This window comes from Podarcis vaucheri, assembly GCF_965113315.1.
Source record: "Podarcis vaucheri genome assembly, chromosome: 2".
NCBI classification, from domain to species: domain Eukaryota; kingdom Metazoa; phylum Chordata; class Lepidosauria; order Squamata; family Lacertidae; genus Podarcis; species Podarcis vaucheri.
The window spans coordinates 28,358,158-28,381,498 of NC_138760.1; the positions used below are offsets into that span (position 1 = coordinate 28,358,158).

The 23,341-nt window shown below is 40.2% G+C and overlaps 1 protein-coding gene across 1 annotated transcript in view; it reads left to right on the forward strand.

The window, feature by feature from the left end:
- The window catches only part of GNA13 (G protein subunit alpha 13), a 32,550-nt gene extending 9,589 nt beyond the window's left edge, over positions 1-22,961 (forward strand). The window contains exons 3-4 of the mRNA XM_082212724.1: positions 16,599-16,649; positions 18,641-22,961. Coding sequence (XP_082068850.1) covers positions 16,599-16,649; positions 18,641-19,216 — 627 coding nt within the window. The 3' untranslated portion in view covers positions 19,217-22,961. The remainder of the gene's footprint in view (positions 1-16,598; positions 16,650-18,640) is intronic.
- The last annotated feature ends 380 nt before the right edge of the window (positions 22,962-23,341 follow it).

Genomic DNA, 23,341 nt, shown 5'->3' on the forward strand with positions numbered 1-23,341 from the left:
AAGAGGGACGGGGATGACTTTCTGCTAATTTAAGTGCCTTTTTGGTTGGCAATACTGGATCCAAGCCAATGACAACAACAAGAGAAATAAGACATAAAACTCTTAGCATTTATATTTTAAGAAAAATAAATGGGCACGTATGTGCAGAGTTTCTTCAGAACGTTTTCATTCAGGTTGTCAGTCCTTTGGCAAATGTGGAAACAAAGAGAGGAATTCAACGTTGTGCTAATACAGATGTTATTTTAGCTCAAGCATTTCTGCTTGCCCAGACTTCCCCTCTCCCCCTGCACACCCTTCTGGGGTTTCTCCCACCGCACCCAAGCCAATATGGGGGAGGCCTGACATGCCAGCGTGAGCCATTGCACTTCCTGCCACTAGTGGAACTAGTTAACTGAATCCAGCCTCTAGTTACAAACTTTTGTATTTATCCAGTTCTCGTGACATAATTTAGGTGTTCCTTTGAATGCCTTAAATCATTAAAGCAAACTACTTCATTTTTTTTTTATAATCATATTTATTAAAGTTTCCAATAATAACAGAATGGAAAAGATAAAAAAGATAAAGAAAAGAAAGAAAAAGAGAGACTAGCTTAGACCCTTCTTTTCATAGCCTTCTTTCTGGGACTTCCTCCTTCCCGTCCCGACTGTATTCCCCTTTCCCTAAGTTGGTTCCACAAGTTCTCATCCCCAAATTTAAGCCTAATATATTTTACTCATAAACCAATTTAAATTTACACAATCTTAACATCACTCCTCGTCTTATAATAAAACAAAATTTTCCCCCAAGATCAGCTCTCATTCCTTCCACGAGTTCCCCCTTTCTAAAAAAGAAAAAAACGAAAACATATAAGATCAAAGTTATAAAGAATATAAGATAGAATATATAGAAAAGTTCAAAAAATTGGTTACAAAGCCTTTGGATTCTAAGGTTCCCCCTCCCTTCCCCGGTTTTGATTCCCCATGTCCATTTGTCTGTATGTTGTCGGCCTGGAGATCTTAAGTCCACAGCCAAATTTTCTCAGTCCATCTTGCCGGTTTCTTCAGATTTGGTTGTTTTAATAATATTTAACTTCATAAATCCAGTCTAATAGAGGCCTTTAATTTTCCTTAATCTTTTGTTGCTCCTCCCGTTGTTCTTTCCGTGTCGTATTTAGTCATTTACTCTTTTGCTTCTTGTTTTCTCCGGTTTCTGTCTTGTTCAGCTGTCAAAACATTCTTGTTTCAAAACTTAGTGACTCTACAGAGGTTTGTTATTCAGGGACAAAGACTTACGTCCAGTTCCTTTCTTGCTTCAATAGAAGATTCTATTGTATTATGGTCACCTCTGTAGACAAAATAATATTTCAGTTCTGCAGCTTTCCCAAGAGATAAGACCTATGCACATCCCAGAGTAGTTTTCCACATACGACACTTGTAATGTCCCGAAACCCCTCTAGGGGGATTGCAATAACTTTGTATCCTCTAATCCAAAAGTCAATTTGTTGTTTCTTTTCCCCCGACAGTTTATATCCATATTTATGTCAAATTGTAGCAAAATTAACCAGCAAAGAAAAACTTGTAGCAAAGTCCTCTTTATATTTTCCAGCTTTGACAGCTCCTTTGGCAGCTGTCAAATTCTCCATCTCTCTTCGCCAGGCTCTCCGAATCGCCCCGGTTCCCAGGGGGGGGTTGTCTTTTTCCTCTCACCCTCGACTCTTCTCCTCCAGCACAGTTCTTATAGTTCACATCGTGGAGTTAATAATTTTTGTCGTCAATGAACTTCTGAATCGATCTTGGTTTCTCAGTCCTTGTTTTAGCATGTTTACAATCAGGGAGGGGACTGACTTCCTTTTTGGATCCCCTCCCGCTCGTGCCAAATCCGGAAAAAATTTTCTTTTTTCCTCCTTTTATGCCCGGTTACCCAATTACTCACGGGTTGTTGTTAATTGTCCGAATTTTCTTTGGAAGAAGCCAGCGCTCTCCGCCGGATGGCATGCGGCTGCGCCCGGCAGGGGAAGCGGAGGACTCAAAGCACCACGCCACTCCCCGGCGCCCGATCCGTAGCCTTTAAAAAGGCTCCTTCACAAGCCGGGAGGGCGATAGCGGTGCCAGCCGAGTCACCATGTCCACGGGATCCGTTCCCGTGGTTTTTGAGGGTCCCCGCGTCGCCGGCGCGGTAGGACCCAACCCCTGCCGAGCCGACTCCCTCCGGAGCTCGGAGGGAGTCCGCCATTCGGCGATGGCGCTAACCCGGAAGTCCAAAGCAAACTACTTCAAATCTCAGAAACCTCATTTAATTTGTGTGATGCTTTGTTGCAAGTGACAACTTTTTTGTTTGTGTTTATAACTAATTTGATTTATGTACTGTTTAAAGTAATAATTGCATCTTGGCTTTGGGGTATATGGGACAGAAGGGAAGGAAACATTAGTCAGTTTCACTTTCGATGCATACTCCAAGGTTTCCTGGCTTGATGAATGTTTGAACAGCACACAGCTGTCATTTCCTTCTCTCTCTCTCTCTCTCTCTCTCTCCCCTTCCCCCTCTCCCTCTCCCTTCCACTTCCCCAAATAGAAATGTGAACATTAACACTTTAGAATTTGGCAATAGCTTGTTCTTTACAAAGTTCACATAGTCTAGTTGCATATAAAACTGCTTTGCTTTTATTGCCTGAGTATCACGGTGAGGTGCCTGTTATACTGTAGAATATAGCTCCACAAAAGTAGATGATTATACAGAGTAACTCTTAACTTAAGCTTGCAAAATTGCTAGCTACTCTTCACCTTTTAAATTCAAATTTGACTATTTTTCTGTTGCTTTGCCCATGGAGTTGTACAGTGAGAACTTTGTTATTGCAATACTTTCCACGGTCTGCTTTGCTTAGTTGTGGCTTCTTGCTAATGCAGAAGATCTGGACATGTGAAAATATGTGAAGTCAGCTGCACTAACACCAAGTTTTAATACAACTCTTGTGTTTGTTTTTTTGGAACATAAAAGTTAACTTAACTGCAGGTCTGGTCTGAACATGGGAGTTCAGTTCCCATTCCATCAAAGTCACGAATAGCTCCCAGTAAATATTGCAGAAGTGTAAGAAAGTGTAATAAAAGGCATGTTAAGAGTAAAGCCAGCTGAGAAACCCCCCCTCCAAAATCCAAAAAGGTAGGCAATACCTTTATTAGGGCCAACCAAAATGTTACAAAATATTGGCAAGGTATCAGCTTCTCCAGAACTCTTCACCAGTCAAAATGTTAAAGCAGAAGGGTGTGGAGGAGGATGAGGAAGAATAAAGAGCAAAAAAGTAAGAGAATTAAGCTCGGTACCATATGCTCAGCTTCTAAACTGTCTTCCAAGGTGAAGACTGCAAACTGAATGTCTCTGCTAGGTACCTGTAAATGAATGCTTGGGGAACCTCTGCCCACAGTGCTGAGCAGGCTGGGATCCTAATTTGACTTGCAAGGCAATTTTCTCACAGCCATGCCTACGTTCTCTACTCTCAATATCATATGATGTCAGATGTGGGGGAGATAAAAGTGTGCTTCGGATTCATTTTAAACTTGGCTCCTTGCTGAGTTGGGCTCTATTTGGAAGGCTCCTGAACTGAGAAGATCCCTGCTACAAGCAAGGCTTGCATTGCACACTGAACTTAAATGCCCACCCATCGCTGGGATTGGGGAACTGTCAGGAGCTGGCTGATGGATGGGATCCAGTTGTCCACCCCTGCTAGCATAAGCTATTCATTTTGCAACAGTAAATCTTGGTTCTAAAGGGAACACTATTGTTATATTTGAGATCCCACATACTGTGTGGAATATACTCCTAGCCTAGAGACTTTTTCATTCGATAAAACTGATTGAATTGGGCTGCACCCACGAAAGTGTGTGCCTCAGTAAACCAGCTAGTCTTTAAAATGCTACAATTTTTTTTTAAAGCGACATTGCTACCTCTTTCAATATAATCACATAGTATGCTTAGATCAAAGTCATGCTCTATTTAATTAACTTCCGGGCTTGCTATACAATGCTAATATTTTTTGTGTAGTTGTCTAATTCACGAGGCAATATGAACTATTTTGAGATATGAATCATAGATCATGTTTCTTCAAGTTATAAGAGACTATTGTGTAAACTTGTCATAACATTAAATAGGTTATACAAATAGATATTTAGAGTCGACTAAAGGTTTCAGATGACTCTCAAAGTAGATAATAGAAATCCACTGAATAGATGTAAACCATAAATTAAACAATCTATGCATTAAATAAAAGATCTGCCATGAGGACATTTTAGCCTGAAACAAACATGCATAGTACTGTTTAGGTAGTGACTATTGTTTGTAGCGGACAGCCTGCTTGTTTTCAATTTTACTGTTTTCCATTTGTTGTGCTTAGTAGGGTCTGTGTGCTAGCCTTTTATTCACTGCTTAACATGTTTGAGTAATAAAAAAAGTACATTGCAAGATTTGGGTGATTTCTGCTACAGTGTGGAAAAATGCAGTATTTCTGAATCATTTTGAGTCTCACGTGAAATTACTTCATGTCATGCAGAGCAGTTCCCACATGACACCTGTGCTTTAGAATGAATTGACATTACAGTGGAACCTCGTGTTACGTACTGTCCTCCTTACGAATACTTCGGGTTACCAGCTCCACTAACCCAGAAGTAGATGCTCCCAGTTGCAAACTTTGCCCTGGGATGCAAGTGGAAGTCACGCTGCAGCGGCAGGAGACGCCATTAGCGAAAGCACGCCTCATGTTAAGAACGGTTTTGGCTTGAGAACAGAGACCTCCGGAACTAATTACGTTCGTAACCGGAGGTACCACTGTAGATGTATCTCCTCTCTAGGAGTACTTACTTGGTGATATCACGCTCTTATTTTTTTCCAGTAAGGAGTAGGGAAAATATTTGCCTCAGTCAGGTGATCAGAGCTTGCGACTTACTGTCTAGAAAGATTGAAGTTTACTGGATTTGATAGAGTGATCTGGCCATTAATACAGGGGTGCACAAACTCTTTAAGCCCTTGGGGCACATTTGGACATCTAAGAAACTGACGTGGGCACCACTAAATTTCAATTTCACATAAAAAGAACTGGTGGTGCTCAGAAGCCGCCAACCACCACCCCCCCAGCACCCAACCTTCGTATATGGCAGCCACTTCATACACAGAATCTGATAGAAATTATCAGGAATGATCAGACTTTCTGGTTCATTTTAAAATCTGTGAAAACAGCCCCTTTCCATAAATTTTATTTATATTATTTAACATAGTTTTACAAAACAACCCCATGGACAGGAACAATTAAAATAAGCACAATATAAACAACAACAATAAGGAGCAGATTAATATTTTTATTGGAGGCTGCTTAATTGCAAATCAGTGTACAGTGGAGCCTCGGTTGTCGAACGCTTCCAAATTTGAACATTTCGGCTTTCGAGCACCAACAACCCGGAAGTGAATGCTTCCGTTTTCGAACATGCCTTGGAAGATGAATGGCTTCCAAGGTGCATTTCTCCATTTTTTCCAATGGATTTTGATGACTGGCAATTGCGCCTTGGTTGTTGAATGTTTCAGAAGTCAAACGGTCTTCCGGAACGGATTACGTTTGACAACCGAGATTCCACTGTACAGGCATAATTCTCCCTCCAGAAGCACCCACAGATGAACATTCCTTAGGTGGGTGGCTCCATACCTGGAAGATAGGCAAATTACCCATTCTGGATGGGGTTGCACTCCCTCTGAAGGAGCAGATGTGGGCACTCCTAGATACATCTTTGCCACTAGAGGCCCAAGTGTCCTTTGTGGCCATGACTGCCTTTTACCAGCTTGATGTGGTTCACCAGCTACCGATGTTTCTGGACAGGGACAGAGCTAAGATCAGTGATAAGTGTGCTGTTAACTGCTGCCTTTTAACCATCAAAGCAGAGTCTAACCATATATCACTAAGACTGGAGATAAGCCTGTGCCTGCTTCTGGCTTGAAATTTGAATGGCCTGATGTCAGGCAATTGAAAAGTAGGTACCCCACCTACTTGTCAAAATTATCATCATCATCATCATCATCATCATCATTATTTATTAAATTTCTATGCCGCCTTTCATCCAAGGATCACAGGGCAGTTTACAATATAAAAACACAAAGGTGCATAACATAATAACAAAGAAAAACAAAAATGGCATTTAGGGGTGGACAAGTTCTGGATCCGGTCCTCAGGGTTGAAAATGTTCCCCACCTCTGGTTTATAACAACTGAGCAATGTTGTGTAGAGGTGTTAGACCTCCCCTGCAGGTTAGGGGTCTGTAGGGTAGCTTGCAACAGCCCTGCATTGTTGTCCATTTTTATCCTCACATTGTAGATTGGACTGAGAGTAGTTTACAGCAACCCTACAGTGTAGTTCAGTGTTTTACTCCTATTGCAGAATGGACAAAGAGGCAGACTAGCCTACAGTATCCCTGCAATGTAGTCCACTGTTAATAGTGCCTTCACAAATCCCCTGTTCCTCTCAGGGCTCAGCAAAAGTGAATCAACTTAAATTGTCCCCCCGGCCACCTTACTAGTCATACGCAGCTCTCAGATACACATGCGAGTGTCGTGCTTTATTGAACTGGAGGCAGACAGATTGTACTATGAAATGTTCAATAAGTTATCATTTGATATTTTAGCTTGAAGCACCTATCAAATATTTGAAACAAAAATAGTATTGTGTGACTGGAATGAATGTATTGTCTGGTGGTAGGCACTAGTGTATTTGAGATTCTGTTGTATAGATTCATGGGGCAAGTGATACAGGTATGAATTAATAGCTTTTTGTGATGGCAATGGCATAATCAGGTGACTGTTTTTAATCTGATGCTGATCTTCACTTTAGAAGTTTTTGAAGGGCTAGCATGTAAGAGGACGGGAGAGATGTCTTGGAGTGCTGGCATCTTATTTCTTAAACAGAATCAACTATTTCTGTACAAGATTATTAGCTAAAGGAATATTTAGTGGAATAGAAAAACCTTGCAAATAGTGTCTAACTGTAAATACAACTATATAAGCCAGTTGCATTTTAATTTTAAATTTGGAGTTAGAACAATTTGGATAAATCTAAATTGAATTAATTTGCTTCTGCCTAGTTTTACACTGGAATATATTTGTTTAAATCCAGTGAGGTACAGTTTGCGTTTGAATAATGTTGTGGCTTCTTTGTAGATTTAGCATCTCTCTAAATGATTTGAATATTCTCTTAACATGTTCATACAGTATTCAGAGCTTTGGATGCTCACTTCTGTCATTTAACTGAAATTGGATGTAGAAATGGCCTCTTGGTCCGCTAACAACTTTGAGAGAGAACTGTCATTAAAACTAGTGCAAGACCATTCCAGGAAGAATTAGAACAGTGTCTTTCTTCAGAATCCTGTTTACGTCTGTGACAATGCTTGCAAGCCTTTGATCAGATTGTCAATGACAGGAAAAGGTGTGTTTGGTTAGAATCTCTACAGTTTGTTTCTCTTTTTAGCATGAAAAGCAGTGGAGAGAAATGTTCATTATCCATGTAAGCAATTGCAGCCCTGTGATTTGTCACTTGCCTATCCCTAGGTGAACACTTGATTGGGAAACAGCCCCGGCTGTAGTGATAAATATGTTCAACTTCTAGCCCAGAGTTACAGTATGTTGTGTCAGTCTTGCTATCAAAGCATTAAAGAATTTATAGTCCTGTAATGGTAAAAGATATGGAGGACAAAAAACATGCAATGAATACTCTGCAGTGAAGGCTGAATTACTGGTGCTGTGCATCTAATGTTAAAGTGTTACCACCTTGCTTAAAGAATCATACTAGGTTAGGTTGTGTGTAGCTATGTCACTATCTCAGTGGCACTAAGGAAAATACCATAAAAGTAAGGCCTGAATTGTTTTTAGCACTAGAAAAGATGAAGCTGGAGAGGGGGAAAGGGTTGTGCATGTAAACAACTGGCATGAGAGCTTACCAGCCTGTCTTTGAATAGCTATGTATAGGGTTGATCTAATCGGTTGGGAACCAGCGTAGAAACAACAAGAGAGCCAGCCTCAGAAATGCTCATGGCTGTGTAGCTATATTCCAATGAACTTTTTGTTTTTGTATGTCTTCAATGCTCAAGTTTTATGTGTCGATGCCAGACCCGTTTGTTTAAACCTGCTTCTGACCTAGTGAGGTACAAAGCTTGGGGTGTTCGATTTCCAGAATTCCTTTTCTCCTGTAAGGACGCTGAACCTGGAGATAAGAAAAGAACTCATGAAGGAGGACTTGCAAAGAGATTAGCAATGGACATGCAAGAAGGGTTCAGCTTCCATTCTCTATGTTCCCCTGTGAACCTACGTGGCTGAATGGGGACATGAACACTGATTTTCCCCGTCCAAGTTCAAGACTTGATCCGCTGTTTGTCACTAGGAGTTAGCTTTCACCCTTATTAAGAGGCTGCATTTCGCTTGTTGGAATATTTCTGGATTTAAACTTTTACAGTACTCTCTCCTCTGATCTCATAGAAATAGATTTAAATTAGGACATGAAGAAGTTGCTTCACTGTGTTTTCCAGCCCAAGCAGGAAATGCAGGCCAACAAAGACAAATGTTGTCAGGCTTTCAGAGATAAAGCATCTAGTGGTGGAAAGACATGAAAAACAGTTTGCTAAATGCAGCAGGCCTTTCATATGAGTAGCTTATACTACCCAAATGCTTTTTTATTTGCCTACTTTTCCTTTTAGTTTTCTCCAGAATTTTATATAGATGTTGAAATCAGCACTGGAAATGGACTGGAAGGCTAACTGGAGAACGAGGCTTCAGGAAAAGGATGAAGGAAATAAGAAACTGCAGCAAAAGGAGAATCCGAAGAAAACCCTGAAGATCAGTAAAGGTTGTGGGGTGGGGCAGGAAGGAAGATGAGTCAAAAGACAAGGTGGCTGAAGGAAGGGGGACAAAGCAGGCTGTGGACTGACAAGGAGGGCATGAAGAAACAGTGGTGAAGGCGCAGAACTGAGGAACCAAGAAGAAAGCTGTCAGAGGCAAAACTAAACCAGGGACTATGAATTATCAGCAGTATGGAAATAGACAGGTGGGGGGGGCATATGCGGCCCATGAAACCAAGGGCTATAGGGTTGTAGACCCTGAAAGTGGTGGTTTGGCAGTCATGGTTTCACCTTTGTCTACAACATTCTGACCCTAATAATGGGGGGGGGGGAGAATGAGAGCTAGAAATTAGTGGGCATCAGGTGGGTGCTGAATTTTACCTAGTCATTAGCACATACTACAAAGGCTTTTAGTATTGTGCATTTTACAGTGGTACCTCGGGTTACATAGGCTTCAGGTTACTTACGCTTCAGGTTACAGACGCTGCTAACCCAGAAATAGTGCTTCAGGTTAAGAACTTTGCTTCAGGATGAGAACAGAAATTGTGCTCCGGCTGCGCAGCGGCAGCAGGAGGCCCCATTAGCTAAAGTGGTGCTTCAGGTTAAGAACAGTTTCAGGTTAATTACGGACGTCCGGAATGAATTAAGTACTTAACCCGAGGTGCCACTGTAATTGTGAATGTTTTGGTAAGCCGTGGAGGAAAACACTATAAGTGATGATTTGTGATCAGTGAGCTGTCTGGCTGTGTTACTGAGACATTGCTGGATATTGAGGGAGGTATGAACCTCTCCCAGATGCCCAAGCTGTTGGATGTAGCACCAAGCATAATTTGAGGGGCAGGATGTATGGCTTTGGACTCTGGACAGCATCTGCCTCATCAGATGCCCTATTCAGCAGTTGGCCAGTTCTGTACCTATTGTTTTTCTGCCCACATCACCCTATTTGAACTGATACAGGTGGTCTTGAGGGTGTTATTGAAGACTCCAAGGCAATGGGGTTGAGGACTTTAATGTCCATGCTTAGGCTACTTTGTCAGGAGGTCCTTGGGATTTCATGGCTTGTACAGTTGGGAGGATGTGGATAAACTTCTTAGATAATTGAATCCCAACATGTATACTCTGGATCCTTGACAATTGTGGCTACTGAAATCAGCAATAGAACTGGGCTGGAGATGAAGGTAGTGAACATTTCACAGAAAAAAGGGTGTGGTTCCTATCGTTCTGGAGGTGGTGGTTAAATTCATTAAATACAGTAAATCCTTATTGAATCCACAAACCTTGAACTAGCCTCCGATCGCTAATATTTCATTATTAGTCACGGTATTAGAACATATGATAGCTTCCCAACTTGACATGCTGATGCTGATTATTTGGATCTGTTTCAATCAGTCTCCATACCTTAGTTTGGGTAAGAACAGTCTCTGTCTCATGTCGACGGCTTACATTAGGGAGTAGATTGGGTGGGGCAGAGGGGATGTGACCCTGTTGGTTCTTCAGTGGCTTTCAGTACCATTGACCATGGTATTCTTCTGGCCAGTTTAGCTGATTGATTGGTAAAACATTTGTCAGTGTTATTTTGAAGCACTGTTAAAACAAAGCAATACTTTAATCCAGTCTTCCCCAACTTAGTGACCTCCAGATATTTGGATGGCACTAAGTTGGGGAAGACTTAAAGTATTACTTTGTTTTAACAGTGCTTCAAAAAAACACTGACAAATGTTTTACCGATCAATCAGCTAAATCTTTGTTGACTAGTCAAATGCCCAACCCCAGTGCCAGATCACATAATGAAATTTGTAGTCATACCCTTTTCCATTTTTACTTGCAAGCGTTAATCCCTCATTGGACAGCACAGAGTAACTAGCAAAGAGTCATATAACCTTGTTCGAATGTCATTCTGGTATAGGGGTTTTTTCACTCTTGATTTTCTCCTGTTTGGCTTCCCACTCTTGGCGAAGTTCTTCTCGTAGGTGAAGAACCTCACCGTCGGTTTTCTTCCTCCTGTCACCGTCAGGCAGGAAGCTGGTGTCCACATCTGAGTTCCCCCGGTTTCTTCTTGGGGGGCCAGGTCCTCCCACTCCAGCTCTTCTTCCTCTTCCTCCTCATTCAGGGTGAAGGACAAAGTAGAACAGAATTCAGAATAATGTGGCTCTAAAACTGCACCAATCCTAGCGTACTATAGTTGTTCTGGTTTACTGACAAGTAGTGAGCAAGGATAGTCTGGTCTGTGTCTCTGGTGGTGGGAAGAGCATAACTGCAGAGCAGTCAGCTCTTTTACAGGGTCTTTCCCCTGTCTTTTGAGGGGGTGACCTCTGACTTGCTGAACAATAGGGTCCAGAGTTAATTGCTCAGGTCTCTCAGGTAGGCATCTTAAGTACTCTTTGCATTTGAAGAGGATGGAACAGCTTGACTTGGAGAACTGGTGGTACTAGGAGACCAAGGTCGGGTGTGACATGTTGCATTGGGCAACTTAATTGTGCAGTTAAGTTGCAAGGGATCTTTTCTTAGAAGCCTTTTTGGATATTCGGCTCTCCCATTTGTGAATAATTCTGACTGCCTCGCCTTCAGAAGGGCACATTGGTTTATAGTGCATAGATAGTTACTGCTGCTGCCTGTTTGCAAACTGAAACTGGATTCTATGACTAATTTGCCAGATGTCTGACTCAGATGGAAATAGGCTAGGCTTCTGTAAATGAATACAATATTTAAGGAGAAAATACTGATTTTGCTTTGGATGTGTCATCAAGTTCTAGGTTAAGTATTTCCTTTCTCACAGTTCATCATAAACCAGCACTTGTCTAACTGTACTAAAATGTTTGCTTAAACTTTCTTCAGTTGATCACAAGACTACGGGGAGAACCACATGCTATCTAAATACAGCCCCTCTGAAAACGGAATACTTGCTGTTTATGAATCAGTGTATTTAACAGTGAGCATCTGTAGATTACTCAGATCTTTCAGTTGGGAAAAAAGACCAGGCTTTGTAGCCGAGTTTGGCCCTGGATAATGCTGATGAATTCAACAAGAGAGCAGATGTTCCATGAGCATTCAGAGACACTGGCTGAAGGCCAGCAAAATGACAGAAGGCCTTTTTTAACTTTGTACACCAGTGATGTTGTTAAGCTTCTTTGCCATCTTAGTGTACAGAAATCCATACAATGTTCAGTTACAGGGTAGGGTTGGAGGATCTCTATTTGTAACCCTGTGGAAACATCCAAGCTCAAATATCAGTGGTCACAAGTCTGTTAGATTTAGAGAGTTAACACTTGGTTACTGATAGCTTCTGACTGTATAAGGAAACGAATGGCATGCATGTGTGTTTGAAATTGCTTGTGATTTTCTCATATTTTTATACTTTTCATCTTGACATGTTCTGTGATGGTTTTAAATGGGATATTCTAGTGCTCTATGCCCAATTTGAGTGTAGCCTCTCCTTCATATATTTTGGGCATCATATGCCGGTATTAACACCTTAAATTGGGCTCAAAAGCAAATTCACAACCAATGCAGATTTCTGGACTAGTGTAATACATGTCTGGTCAGAGCTGGCCATTAGCAGCTTCGTTGTGCATTCTGCACAAGCTGCAGCATCCAAATACTCTTCACGAGCAGCCCTACGTAGAGTGCATTACAATAGTTAAGTCTGATATTCAATAAAATACACAGTGGATTTGCACAAAAACCTGGAAGAGCAAGTCCTTTGGCATTCTCCTGAAATTTTGATGCATCTCTAGGTGAAAGAAAAGGGGGAACCAAAGATACACTGTGGAGCGGGAGTTGTAAATGGGGATGACAGAAACGAAACAAGGAAAGATATTTGCTGTATCTTGGCGACTTCTTAACAGAAATGTTTGAGATATCACATGAGTACGGCATTCAGCACTTAGGTGCTCTATTTCATAGTTTGGGCAAGTGGTCTGGATTTTATAGACATCTAGAACAAATGGCTGTCATCTTAAATTTCAGGTAAAATACTATTTATTCATTTGCTTAGGGGAAAGCAAAATTCACATTTGGCATCCCAAAGTACATAAAATACAACCTTCAGAACTAGCTTGTCTCAGCCTACAAACAATAACATTACTTATTTGGTGAGTACTGTAAAATTTTTCCCTAAGTTAGCAAAAGCTTGTCAAACAATACTACAGGCTTGCAAGTTTGTCTAAATTGTTCTGTATATTTTGCTGGTAGAACATGGTTTGCTATGTGGTTGAAAAATTCATCATTTAATGCTATCCTTGGTTATAAGAAACCTCAGTGCAGTTTCCTCTTTCACCACAGAGTTCTTTTTTGACCTCAAGCAAATTACCGAGTGATTGATCTCTTCCTCTTTAAAGGTGCAGATGAAATTATAGCGCAATCTATAATTTAGGAATCATTAAAAGCATAGTCTAGGAATGATTAAAAACATAGCCTTGCACATATCTACTAAAAAGTAAGTTCCACTGAGTTCATTGGGATTTGCTACCAGGTAAGTGTGTTCAGAATGTTCAGAATAACAACAGAAGAGGGTTAACCTCTGTAAAATGAAGGAATAGATAGACATAGACATGAATGGTGAACTGTAAACTTACTCTGATCCTGAATGCCACAATATATGTCATGGAAATTTCTGGACAGTGGATCAGTTGTTGTTTAGTCGTGTCTGACTCTTCATAACCCCATGGACCAGAGCACGGCAGGCACTCCTGTCTTCCACTGCCTCCCACAGTTTGGTCAAACTCATGTTTGTAGCTTTGAGAACACCGTCCAACCATCTCGTCCTCTGTCGTCCCCTTCTCCTTGTGCCCTCAATCTTTCCCAGCATCAGGGTCTTTTCCAGAGAGTCTTCTCTTCTCATGAGGTGGCCAGAGTATTGGAGCCTCAGCTTCAGGATCTGTCCTTCCAGTGAGCACTCAGGGCTGATTACCTTCAGAATGGATAGGTTTGATCTTCTTGCAGTCCATGGGACTCTCAAGAGTCTCTCAAGAGCACCATAATTCAAAAGCATCAATTCTTAGGCAATCAGCCTTCTTTATGGTCCAGCTCTCACTTCCATACATCACTACTGGGGATCTGGGAATGAATTCATCATATGTTACCTGCACAGTGGATAACCCCTTAGAATAAGCACAGATTTGAGAAAGTGAAATGCAAGCAAGCAAGCACACTGTATTTCTCAATAAATGATTCTGAATGAGTACTGTAACATCTATAATCCTAAATGTTTTATTGTGGCAACAGTTTGCTTCCACTGGATACATCAGGTATCCTGGTAAGGTGGCCAGTACACATTAATATAGATTTAAAGCCTAATAAAACAGGATGTGAGATTACAGCATGTACCCCTGATTAAAATAACTCTCAGATTGAAAGATGGTGAAGAACGACGGAAGTTCATACAATTCGTGAATGGACACTGAGAAGATTCCAGGAGATGTGCTGAGTGCTGCCTTGCTGCACCATACTAGTTGTATTTATGATTTCTTCTCCCTTCCCACTGCTAAGTGTTATATGACGCAATTGCAATTATACAGTACTGTGCAGAACAACGTAGATGTAAAGCTGAGTGTCATCAGTGCAGTGATGACACTTCAACCTCATACCTCTGCATGACTTTCCCCAACAGTTTGGAAGCCAAGATTTATTCCACATATTCTCTGGGTCAAAGATGCATGTGAGTCTCAGGTTTGTCCCATATCTACCCTGTATGTAGTTTATGCAAAGTGAAAACATGTCCTTGGCTGGAACTTCGTTTTCTATGAGATTCTATGAGTAACCATTGCATACTTTTCACATTGGCAAACAGGAGTGCTTCGTGCAACACAAGTCTGGTGGGACATTTATTTTAGCACGATTGTTGTGACACAAGATTTCTCAAGCTAAATCCCACTTCATTAGGTGCAAGAAATGTGATCCTGAGTCAGGAGACTGGTTACAGGAAAGATAAAATTCATTAGTGAGGCCAAATCGTCATGAAATGTGAGATATATGCAAGAGTCCATTCACATTGGCAGTGATTGATGGCGATGATAACTGTACACATAAGATGGAAAAGGAGAGAAAGTGAGAGGGACGACTGTGTGGGAGAAAGGGAACAGAGAAGAGGGAGTGGCTAAAAGAGGGAAAGAGGATCTTTGAAAATCTTCCAATTGAGCATAAACATTTATACATCTAATAGAGTGCATGTTTACACCACAGTAAATCTTCATGCTTACAGTTCCTCAAGATTCTTTTTTTACATCAGGAGAATGACACGGTTATCCTTCCAGAATTTGTCACTGTTCACAGTGGTTATTACATGCATCAGCCCCAGGCCCTGCAGTTGCACTAAATGCAGATTTGTTTCTTATTATGAAAACCTGATTTGACCAAATTAAAATCTAAAGCCTGAAGATATGCTGTGTGCATTTTGTGAGTACTAGCAGGATAGTAACCATAAAGGGGGCTGTGAGAAACAAGAGTGGTATGTTGATGCTTTTCTTTTCTTTTTATCTTTATCATGAGTTCAATCTTATGGACTGATGCATCTGGAGTAGTATTCTTGTGTTCTGCTTTATTATGATATTGTGTAATAAATTATCTGGGCATATTTGTTTTATTGCTTTAAACTGCTCTGGGTTCTTTTGGGGGGGAATATGGAATAAATGTTTTTAGATGAAACATTTTTTTTAGATTTAAAAAGAGCATGCTTGGGCGTTTTCCGAGATTTGCAGGAAAAAAGTAAACTTTGGAAAAAGAAAACATAAGGGAACAAAAAAGCCAAACATCCAATGAGAACTGGCCAAATGATAGCCCCCCCTCCCAATGATGAGCCATTTCTGGCTTGTGCCAGCAATATTAACTTTCTGTATGCATGGAAAGGTAATCTGAAAGGTTGTGCGTTTTTCAAAACACTTTTAAAAAAGATATACTAGTTTATGGTGAATGTGGTGGGAGTTATATTCCAACATTCTCTGTTACAGTGGTGCCCCGCAAGACGAATGCCTCGCAAGATGGAAAACTCGCTAGACGAAAGAGTTTTCCGTTTTGGAGGTGCTTCGCAAAACGAATTTCCTATGGACTTGCTTCGCAAGACGACAATGTCTTGCGAGTTCCTGCTGGGTTTTTCCCTCCCCCCCCTTTTTCTAAGCTGCTAAGCCGCTTATCAGCTGACCCGATCAGCAGATAAGCCGCTAATAGCGCTAATCCGTCAATGGGCTTGCTTTGCAAGACAAAAAAACCGCTAGACGAAGAGAATCACAGAACGGATTCTTTTCGTCTTGCGAGGCACCACTGTATTAGTGACTTTGCACTTCCTTGAAATTTGGGTTGCTGCTTGCTACAGCCAGTTGTATTTATTGAACTAGAATCTTATGTGCATGTAACTCATATGAATGTCAATGTATCAATCTTCCCCCTTTAAACAGATGAGCAGCAAATTTGTGCAGACAAATTATGCAGAAGTTCAGAAATCATTGTCACACTTGGAGTCATTTCCCCATCTTTACCTCCTCGTAAGCAGAATTTCTAAACAGTTACCTTGCACACCCTGATACCATGTACATTGGTCCCAATCCAGGACTGTTCAGAATGCTTAAATTCCCTGGGATCAATCTGCTTTGCCCTATGATAGATTGTGGCCATTGATTTGATGCAAGTCCCACAGATCTTGGTGGCATTTGTTTTCAAGCAAGTGTGTTTAGGAATGGGGTGCAATATACCTGCTTTATCTAATTTGCATTAGATAGTTGTATTCATATATTACCTATGAAAGCAATTAACTGTACAATTCCTTCATTTTAGGGGGAATCTGTGAAATATTTTCTGGATAACTTGGATAAACTTGGAGAACAAGTAAGTGTAACTTCATTGATTTTTAAAGCAGTCTGGTATGTTTTGAATGTTTTTATTTATTTAACAGCTTGTAACAGTTGAAAGTTAATTTATATTGCAAATTAAAAGTGAGAAAACATGCCAACAAACTGCTTATGTGGTGTTTGTGTTCAGTAGTCATTGGCATCCTCTACTAAGCTTCCTCCATTGACTCAGAGTGCTATGGTTGATGCTAATAGTGTTTTTTGTCTGCTCAAATTGCATGTTGCCCAGTTCTTGGGAAGCTCTAAAACACAGTAAAGCGAATAACAGCGTCTTCAGGGCCACAGTTTCCATCAGGATTATAGAATTGTTTATAAACTCCAAAGGCATACAAAAAAAGGTGGAAGCTAACACAGGCCTTGGCTTAGTGTTATGAGCAAACCAGTGCTCACGGTTTGTTTTATCTCTAAACATTAATGGGTAAGCAAGGAGCAAAGCCTGACTTCTGTTTATGATTTGTTTGGAGAGAAACAAACTACCAGTGCAGGTTTGCATGGTAACACTAAGCCTAGGATTCATGGTTTGTTTTTCCACATCTCTAGGCTGGATGGAACAATGAAGCAGGAGCAATTTGAGCAGTGTGCTTTAGCATGTTGCTTATTCACGGCAAGCCATGGCTTATTGCAGGGGTAGGCAACCTAAGGCCCGGGGGCCGGATGCGGCCCAATCGCCTTCTGAATCCGGCCTGCGGCCCAATCGCCTTCTGAATCTCGCCTTCTGATAGACCGGGAATCAGCATGTTTTTACATGAGTGGAATGTGTCCTTTTATTTAAAATGCATCTCTGGGTTATTTGTGGGGCATAGGAATTCGTTCATTTTTTCCTTCAAAATATAGTCTGGCCCACCACAGGATCTGAGGGACGGTGGACCGGCCCACGGCTGAAAAAGGTTGCTGACCCCTGACTTACTGCTTACCATGATGTGCAAATTGAGCCATAATCACTTTTCAGCCAGACTGTTCTGTTTTAAGTTGAGTTGGTTAATCTTGTGTAGCGGGAGTGAGCCTGTTGAATTGGGCTTTAGGCCCCAGCAGCAGCGAAGTCGTGAGAAGCGTCTGGGGAAGGAGGAAAAGCTCCCAGCATTTCTCAATCTATCTTGCCTTCACATCAAGCAGCACTCGCCTTTCTTCAGCTCCCTTGTTTGTCTTCCACATTCTTCTGCTTGTTAAACAGCATTATTCTGGGCTTAGGTGTCCGCTTCTGAAAGATAAAGATCCTAAACTTGAACTATATTATGCGGAGAAGAAATAGCATTGCAAATCTGCATAGCCAAAAAGACTGAAAAGTAGCAAGCTGTGTCCTCTTCTGTCCATAAAACTCTTCTGTATTTCTTTTCTTGATTAGAACAAATCAACTAGGATATGTTAGCATTTTAATTCTGCTTTGCAGAAAATGCTCCTGTTAGAAATCTTCAAGATGACAAGGTATAATTTGATCAATCTCCACAGGGAAGAATTATATTTTTCTCTCAAGTGCATTGCAGGGGGTTGAAGTAGATGATCCTGAGGGTCCTTTCCAACTTTAAATTCTATGATTTTAAGTTGGGGGGGGGCTTTATTTAATGTTCAGACGCACTATTAGTTACTTAATAATATAGCTAACTTTGCAGGATGTTAGAAATTAGGTAAGTGCTTTCCTGAATAAAACACAATTATAGAAAATGGTTCCCTTCTCTCCCTGCCCCCAATAATTTCTCTTTCTGAAACCATATATTTGTCACTGAAAACTGTTTAATCTGTTAAATGAGATAAGCTTAGAATGGTATCATTCTCATTATACTTTTGGCACTGTATCATACACGCAACTACTGAGTTATTTTTTAAAAAACAAAAACAAAAAAATTTAGATAACAAAGGATGATAAAATCTTTTCTGTTTCAAACATTCCAGGGCAGTTCATTTTAATGTTCAGTACCATTCACAGCACCTTAATTAACTTTGGCTTTTTGTTTTGTTTTGTTTGTTTCTTAGGACTATCTTCCCTCCCAGCAAGATATTCTACTGGCACGAAGACCTACAAAAGGGATTCATGAGTATGATTTTGAGATTAAAAATGTTCCCTTCAAGATGGTTGATGTAGGTGGCCAAAGGTCAGAGCGAAAACGTTGGTTTGAATGCTTTGACAGCGTCACTTCTATATTGTTCCTGGTTTCATCGAGTGAATTCGACCAGGTACTTATGGAGGATCGACTAACAAATCGCCTTACAGAATCTCTGAACATTTTTGAAACTATAGTCAACAACCGGGTTTTCAGCAATGTCTCCATAATCCTCTTCCTAAACAAGACAGACTTACTTGAGGAAAAAGTGCAAAAAGTGAGCATCAAAGACTATTTCCCAGAGTTTGAAGGGGATCCCCACAACTTAACAGACGTCCAAAAATTCCTGGTGGATTGTTTTCGCACGAAACGCCGGGACCAGCAGCAGCAGAAGCCCTTGTACAACCACTTCACCACTGCTATTAATACAGAAAATATCCGCCTGGTATTCCGTGATGTAAAGGATACCATCCTTCATGACAACCTCAAGCAACTCATGCTACAGTGATGCGCAGCAACAACAAAAAACTTTGATTTGTGTTAATAGTTTACAGCAGGAGTTGGAAAAAGGTCTTGTCCGACCTCACGATGTGTGGGGTAAAGCTGCTGCTGTTCCAGTTAATTGCCAACTTCTCTCAAAATTCAGGCTTAAATCTTTTCCGCTATATCTCGTGTCTTGAAAGAGTTTTCATTTCTTAACAGACCTTAACTTTTTTAAAGCTAACTCACAAGTTTTAACCTCTTCCCTCTTTTCAGCCTGACGAAGCCTGTACTCCAATAACAAGTAACTTGTAGACATGCAGTTTAAAGAATTTACTCCAGAAACTTGATTAAGTTTAAAAAGCAGTTTTGGCATGTGAAAGGGCTATAGAAGAGATTTGTATAACTCTGGACTGCTCTCCAAGCTTGGCCAACCACCACCGTCAGTTCTTTGTGGCAAATAGCTCCACCCTGTCAAATAATTAAGCTGTCTTTGAAGTTTACAAATGCATTTTTGCTTCCATGCCAATATAGGATGTTCGCCAAATGGTACCAGAAAGGAGGTCCGCTACCCGGGAATTTTTTAATCAAAAAGAATCATGCAAAGGGACTTCTGATCTTAATTGGTCATTGTTAGATCATGTGGTTTGACAAAAAAAAAACTATGCTTTAAGTTTGGAACTAACTAGCTTAAATCGCACAGCTGTTTGCAGCTTTAGATGTCTGCCAGTTGCTGTGAATTAACTGTTTTAAGAATGTTCCTTGAGGATTTTTGTTGTTGTTGTTCAGTTAGCTCATACATTATGGTTTGGATGATGGAGGAAACCAAGCAAGAGATTTGTTTCTGTTAAGCAGCAGCAGTGTTTATAGATGTCAGGTGCATCTATAGTGTTGACAATACTGAGAATGCACATAACTGTATTAATATACAGGACTGAATATTATATTGCTGGCCAAAAATGCAGAAAGTGATTATCAAACATTATAAGGGAACTGAATGATAACCTTGAAATGCCATATTGCAAGACAGTGAAATTTTAAAAGGCCTCCACTTTCCACCTCAGTTGCTGCACACCTCAATAACTCAGCCTTGTAAACACCTCATTCACTGAAAACACAACAGTTTTGTGGAACTAACTGCCTTTTTTCATCTCAATTCTGAGGAGGCTAGTGACATTTTTGATTTCTCAGGTGTTGGTTTAAAAGCCCATATGCTACTAGTTACTCTGGGTTTCCAAGTTAACTGTAAACATAACTTTATGCTATGCTTTAAAGGGAACATCTACAAAAGCAATGGATACTTATGCCTGTTCTAACGCTTTACTCTCATAAATGTTTAAATGGTTAACATGATCAGAGATTAGCAGCACAGTTCCCCCTTTTTTTGTTACACAGGCCAAATTTGATGCATTGCTATTGTAATTCCGTAATCTTTGTGGAAGGAAGTCAGTCAGCAAAATCCATAGGTTTGAAACCAATTTAGTTTTGCTGTCTAGATCCAGGTAACTTGAGAGATCGTGCCAATTAAGTGCTTTAATAGAACAGGCTCAGTGTGGAATAGTGAGCCTATTACAGCATCAGAAAACACTGTTAATTGATGCAGAATCCTTTAACCTAAAGTGCCTCTTAATTGCTTTTCCTTGCGGTGGCCTTAACACAAATGCCAATGTTTCAGATTGTGGCCTTCTGTGGGGTGGGGTGGGGACTCCATTGCCAGGTTAAACTTAGCTACAGCACAGAGATGTTGCATATTTGCTAGAAAATACTAAAAATAAAAATGAAACCACCCACTCAGGTATTCTGAAGTGTAACAGTATAGGTGTAGGTGTTCTGAGGATAATATTTCTCCCACTCCTGTATTCTTTCAGGAGTCAATCAAAATCGGTATGCAAAGCGCTTTTTGCTAGTCTTCTAAGTAATTTATAGTTAAGGGCAGTATTTGTTTTTAAATGTGTTAACAAATCATGTGGAACTACAAGCAAATAGGAAGAAACAAAATGGTTTCATTGGTTCAGTTTTATAATATTGCTAATGGGTATAGTTTTTAAAGTGCGTGGTGCACAAATTTTCCATTGTACTCCAGAAAAATGGCTAGAAGTGGGGAGATTTGGAGTATTTGGCTTTTTTAACCAAAAGGAGACATTTGGGGGGTGGGGCTGCAAATTTAATTAAGGGAACTGGGGAGGAGAGGGGTGGTCCTTTCCCGGCTGGCAGCTTTCCCACTCAGTCTCACACATACACAGCTGCTTTTCCTCCACAGCTTGGTGGTGGGGGTGTCATTTTGATAGGAAAATCAGCTAGAGGGAAAAGAGTGAAGCAGCTCCTGGCTATTCATCCGCTTAACCTTTCATGGCAACTTCAAAAAAAGTCATGGGAAAGATACACATAACTGTGTGTCATGTTGGTAGAACCTTACATTTTCGGATGTAACTTTCAAATACAGGGCTGGTTTGCAAGAACGCTTTTTCTCAAGTGTCGCTTAACAAAATGCTTCCAAAATGCTTCTGCAAATTCCGGGATTTGTATTTAAGTAAAATTAGGGGTTTATTTTCTTTCTAACCTCTGTGGAATAAACATGGAATGATCTTGCATATAATATTTTAAGACTGTAACAAAATTCAGCATTTTAAAGTCTGAAATAAAACATTCTTATAAAATTCTTGTCAAAATTCTTATAAAAATTCAGTAGAAAAATTAAGGCAACTGATCTTTTTAAACAACAAAAAACCAGTCTTAACTTTAGCCTCATGCCTTATTTTGGAGTAGCACTGTATAAACAGCCACTTTTCAAAGCTTAAGGAACCCTCTTTTCTCACTGAAGTGCCAGATGGGACTACTGCTGCCCCACTCTCAGGCTTCTTGAAAAGTTCACTGCAGTGTGGGAGAGCAGTTTGAAGAACCCAAAAACTAGAGGGAGACTTTGAAAACAGCCTTTGAAGACAAGGTGATGGTTGCACACTCTCAAGATGCTTTTCACTTAAACCAAATGTGATTTTCTTGTAAGATTATTTGGAAACTTATCTTAAGGAGAAGCCTAGGTTGAATCCAGACTTGGTCATATTTGGAAAATTATGGGACTCTTCCCATAATGATTTCAGTGGATCTGTTCTAAGCATGACTAAGTCCACATCCAATTAATTGGCAGCAAATTCTTGCTTGAGCCCCTGATTAGATTTTCTTTGTGCTAGAGTCAACTGCACAAAGACCAGGTTTTTTTAATAGGCCTTTTTCTGGTACCACAACAAAGACATCCCTAAGACCAGACTTGTAAAGATGACACAGCATTGTAATACTGCCATTTCTTTTATCTTGTACTTGAAAGCAAATTGCCACTTACTTAAAACTGCTTTCTCATTCTTCAAGAACATTGAGAGCTTACATTCTAGAAACCTTTTCTCTAAAAATATATTTGGTAACAACCTCACATAATATTTATCTAATGAAACCAGGATTTGTATTAGCTTTGTATAAATGTGGGGTGTTTTGTGGCTTTACATTTTTTTATATTTGTAACTTTTGTAACTTTCCAGGGACTAAAAGAATCTGCTACTTTGTAAAAAAAAAAAAATCCCTCTTGCCTTAGTTCAGCATCAGCAATAAATTATTTCTAAAGGTCTTAAAGGCATAATTTTAAAATGGTTCGGTTACTAATAGACAAAAGCCTCTTTGAGATTTACGTTGCTCTCTGTACATACATTGCAGGTGTTCCAACTATTAATATTTGCCTTATGTAAATTACTGACGGTAAATAAACAATATACATCCTCACTGTGCATATGGAGTTTGTATCTTTGTGTATATTAGATTGAGGTTTTATATCTTGCTGGCAATGCAGCCAGATTTTGACAACTGCCTGTCTTTGAAACATTTAAAATTCTAACGTATGTGGAACTTAATTGTATTTTGTGGGTTTGCGTTGTCTTCTCTAGCTGCAAAGTAAGCAACTCTGTGCATTCTTGACATTGGAAAAATAAGCGCCATTTTAGAGTTTTGACACACCCAAGTGTCCAAAAGTTAAGCGAAAAGTTTACTAAACATTGAATCTCATCCTATACAATTCTGGAAAAGAATTCAAAGAAGAGAAACAAAAATATCAAGGGTTGGAAGCTCCTCTATGTTGAAATACAGAATTTTGGTGTAATTTGGAATTTCT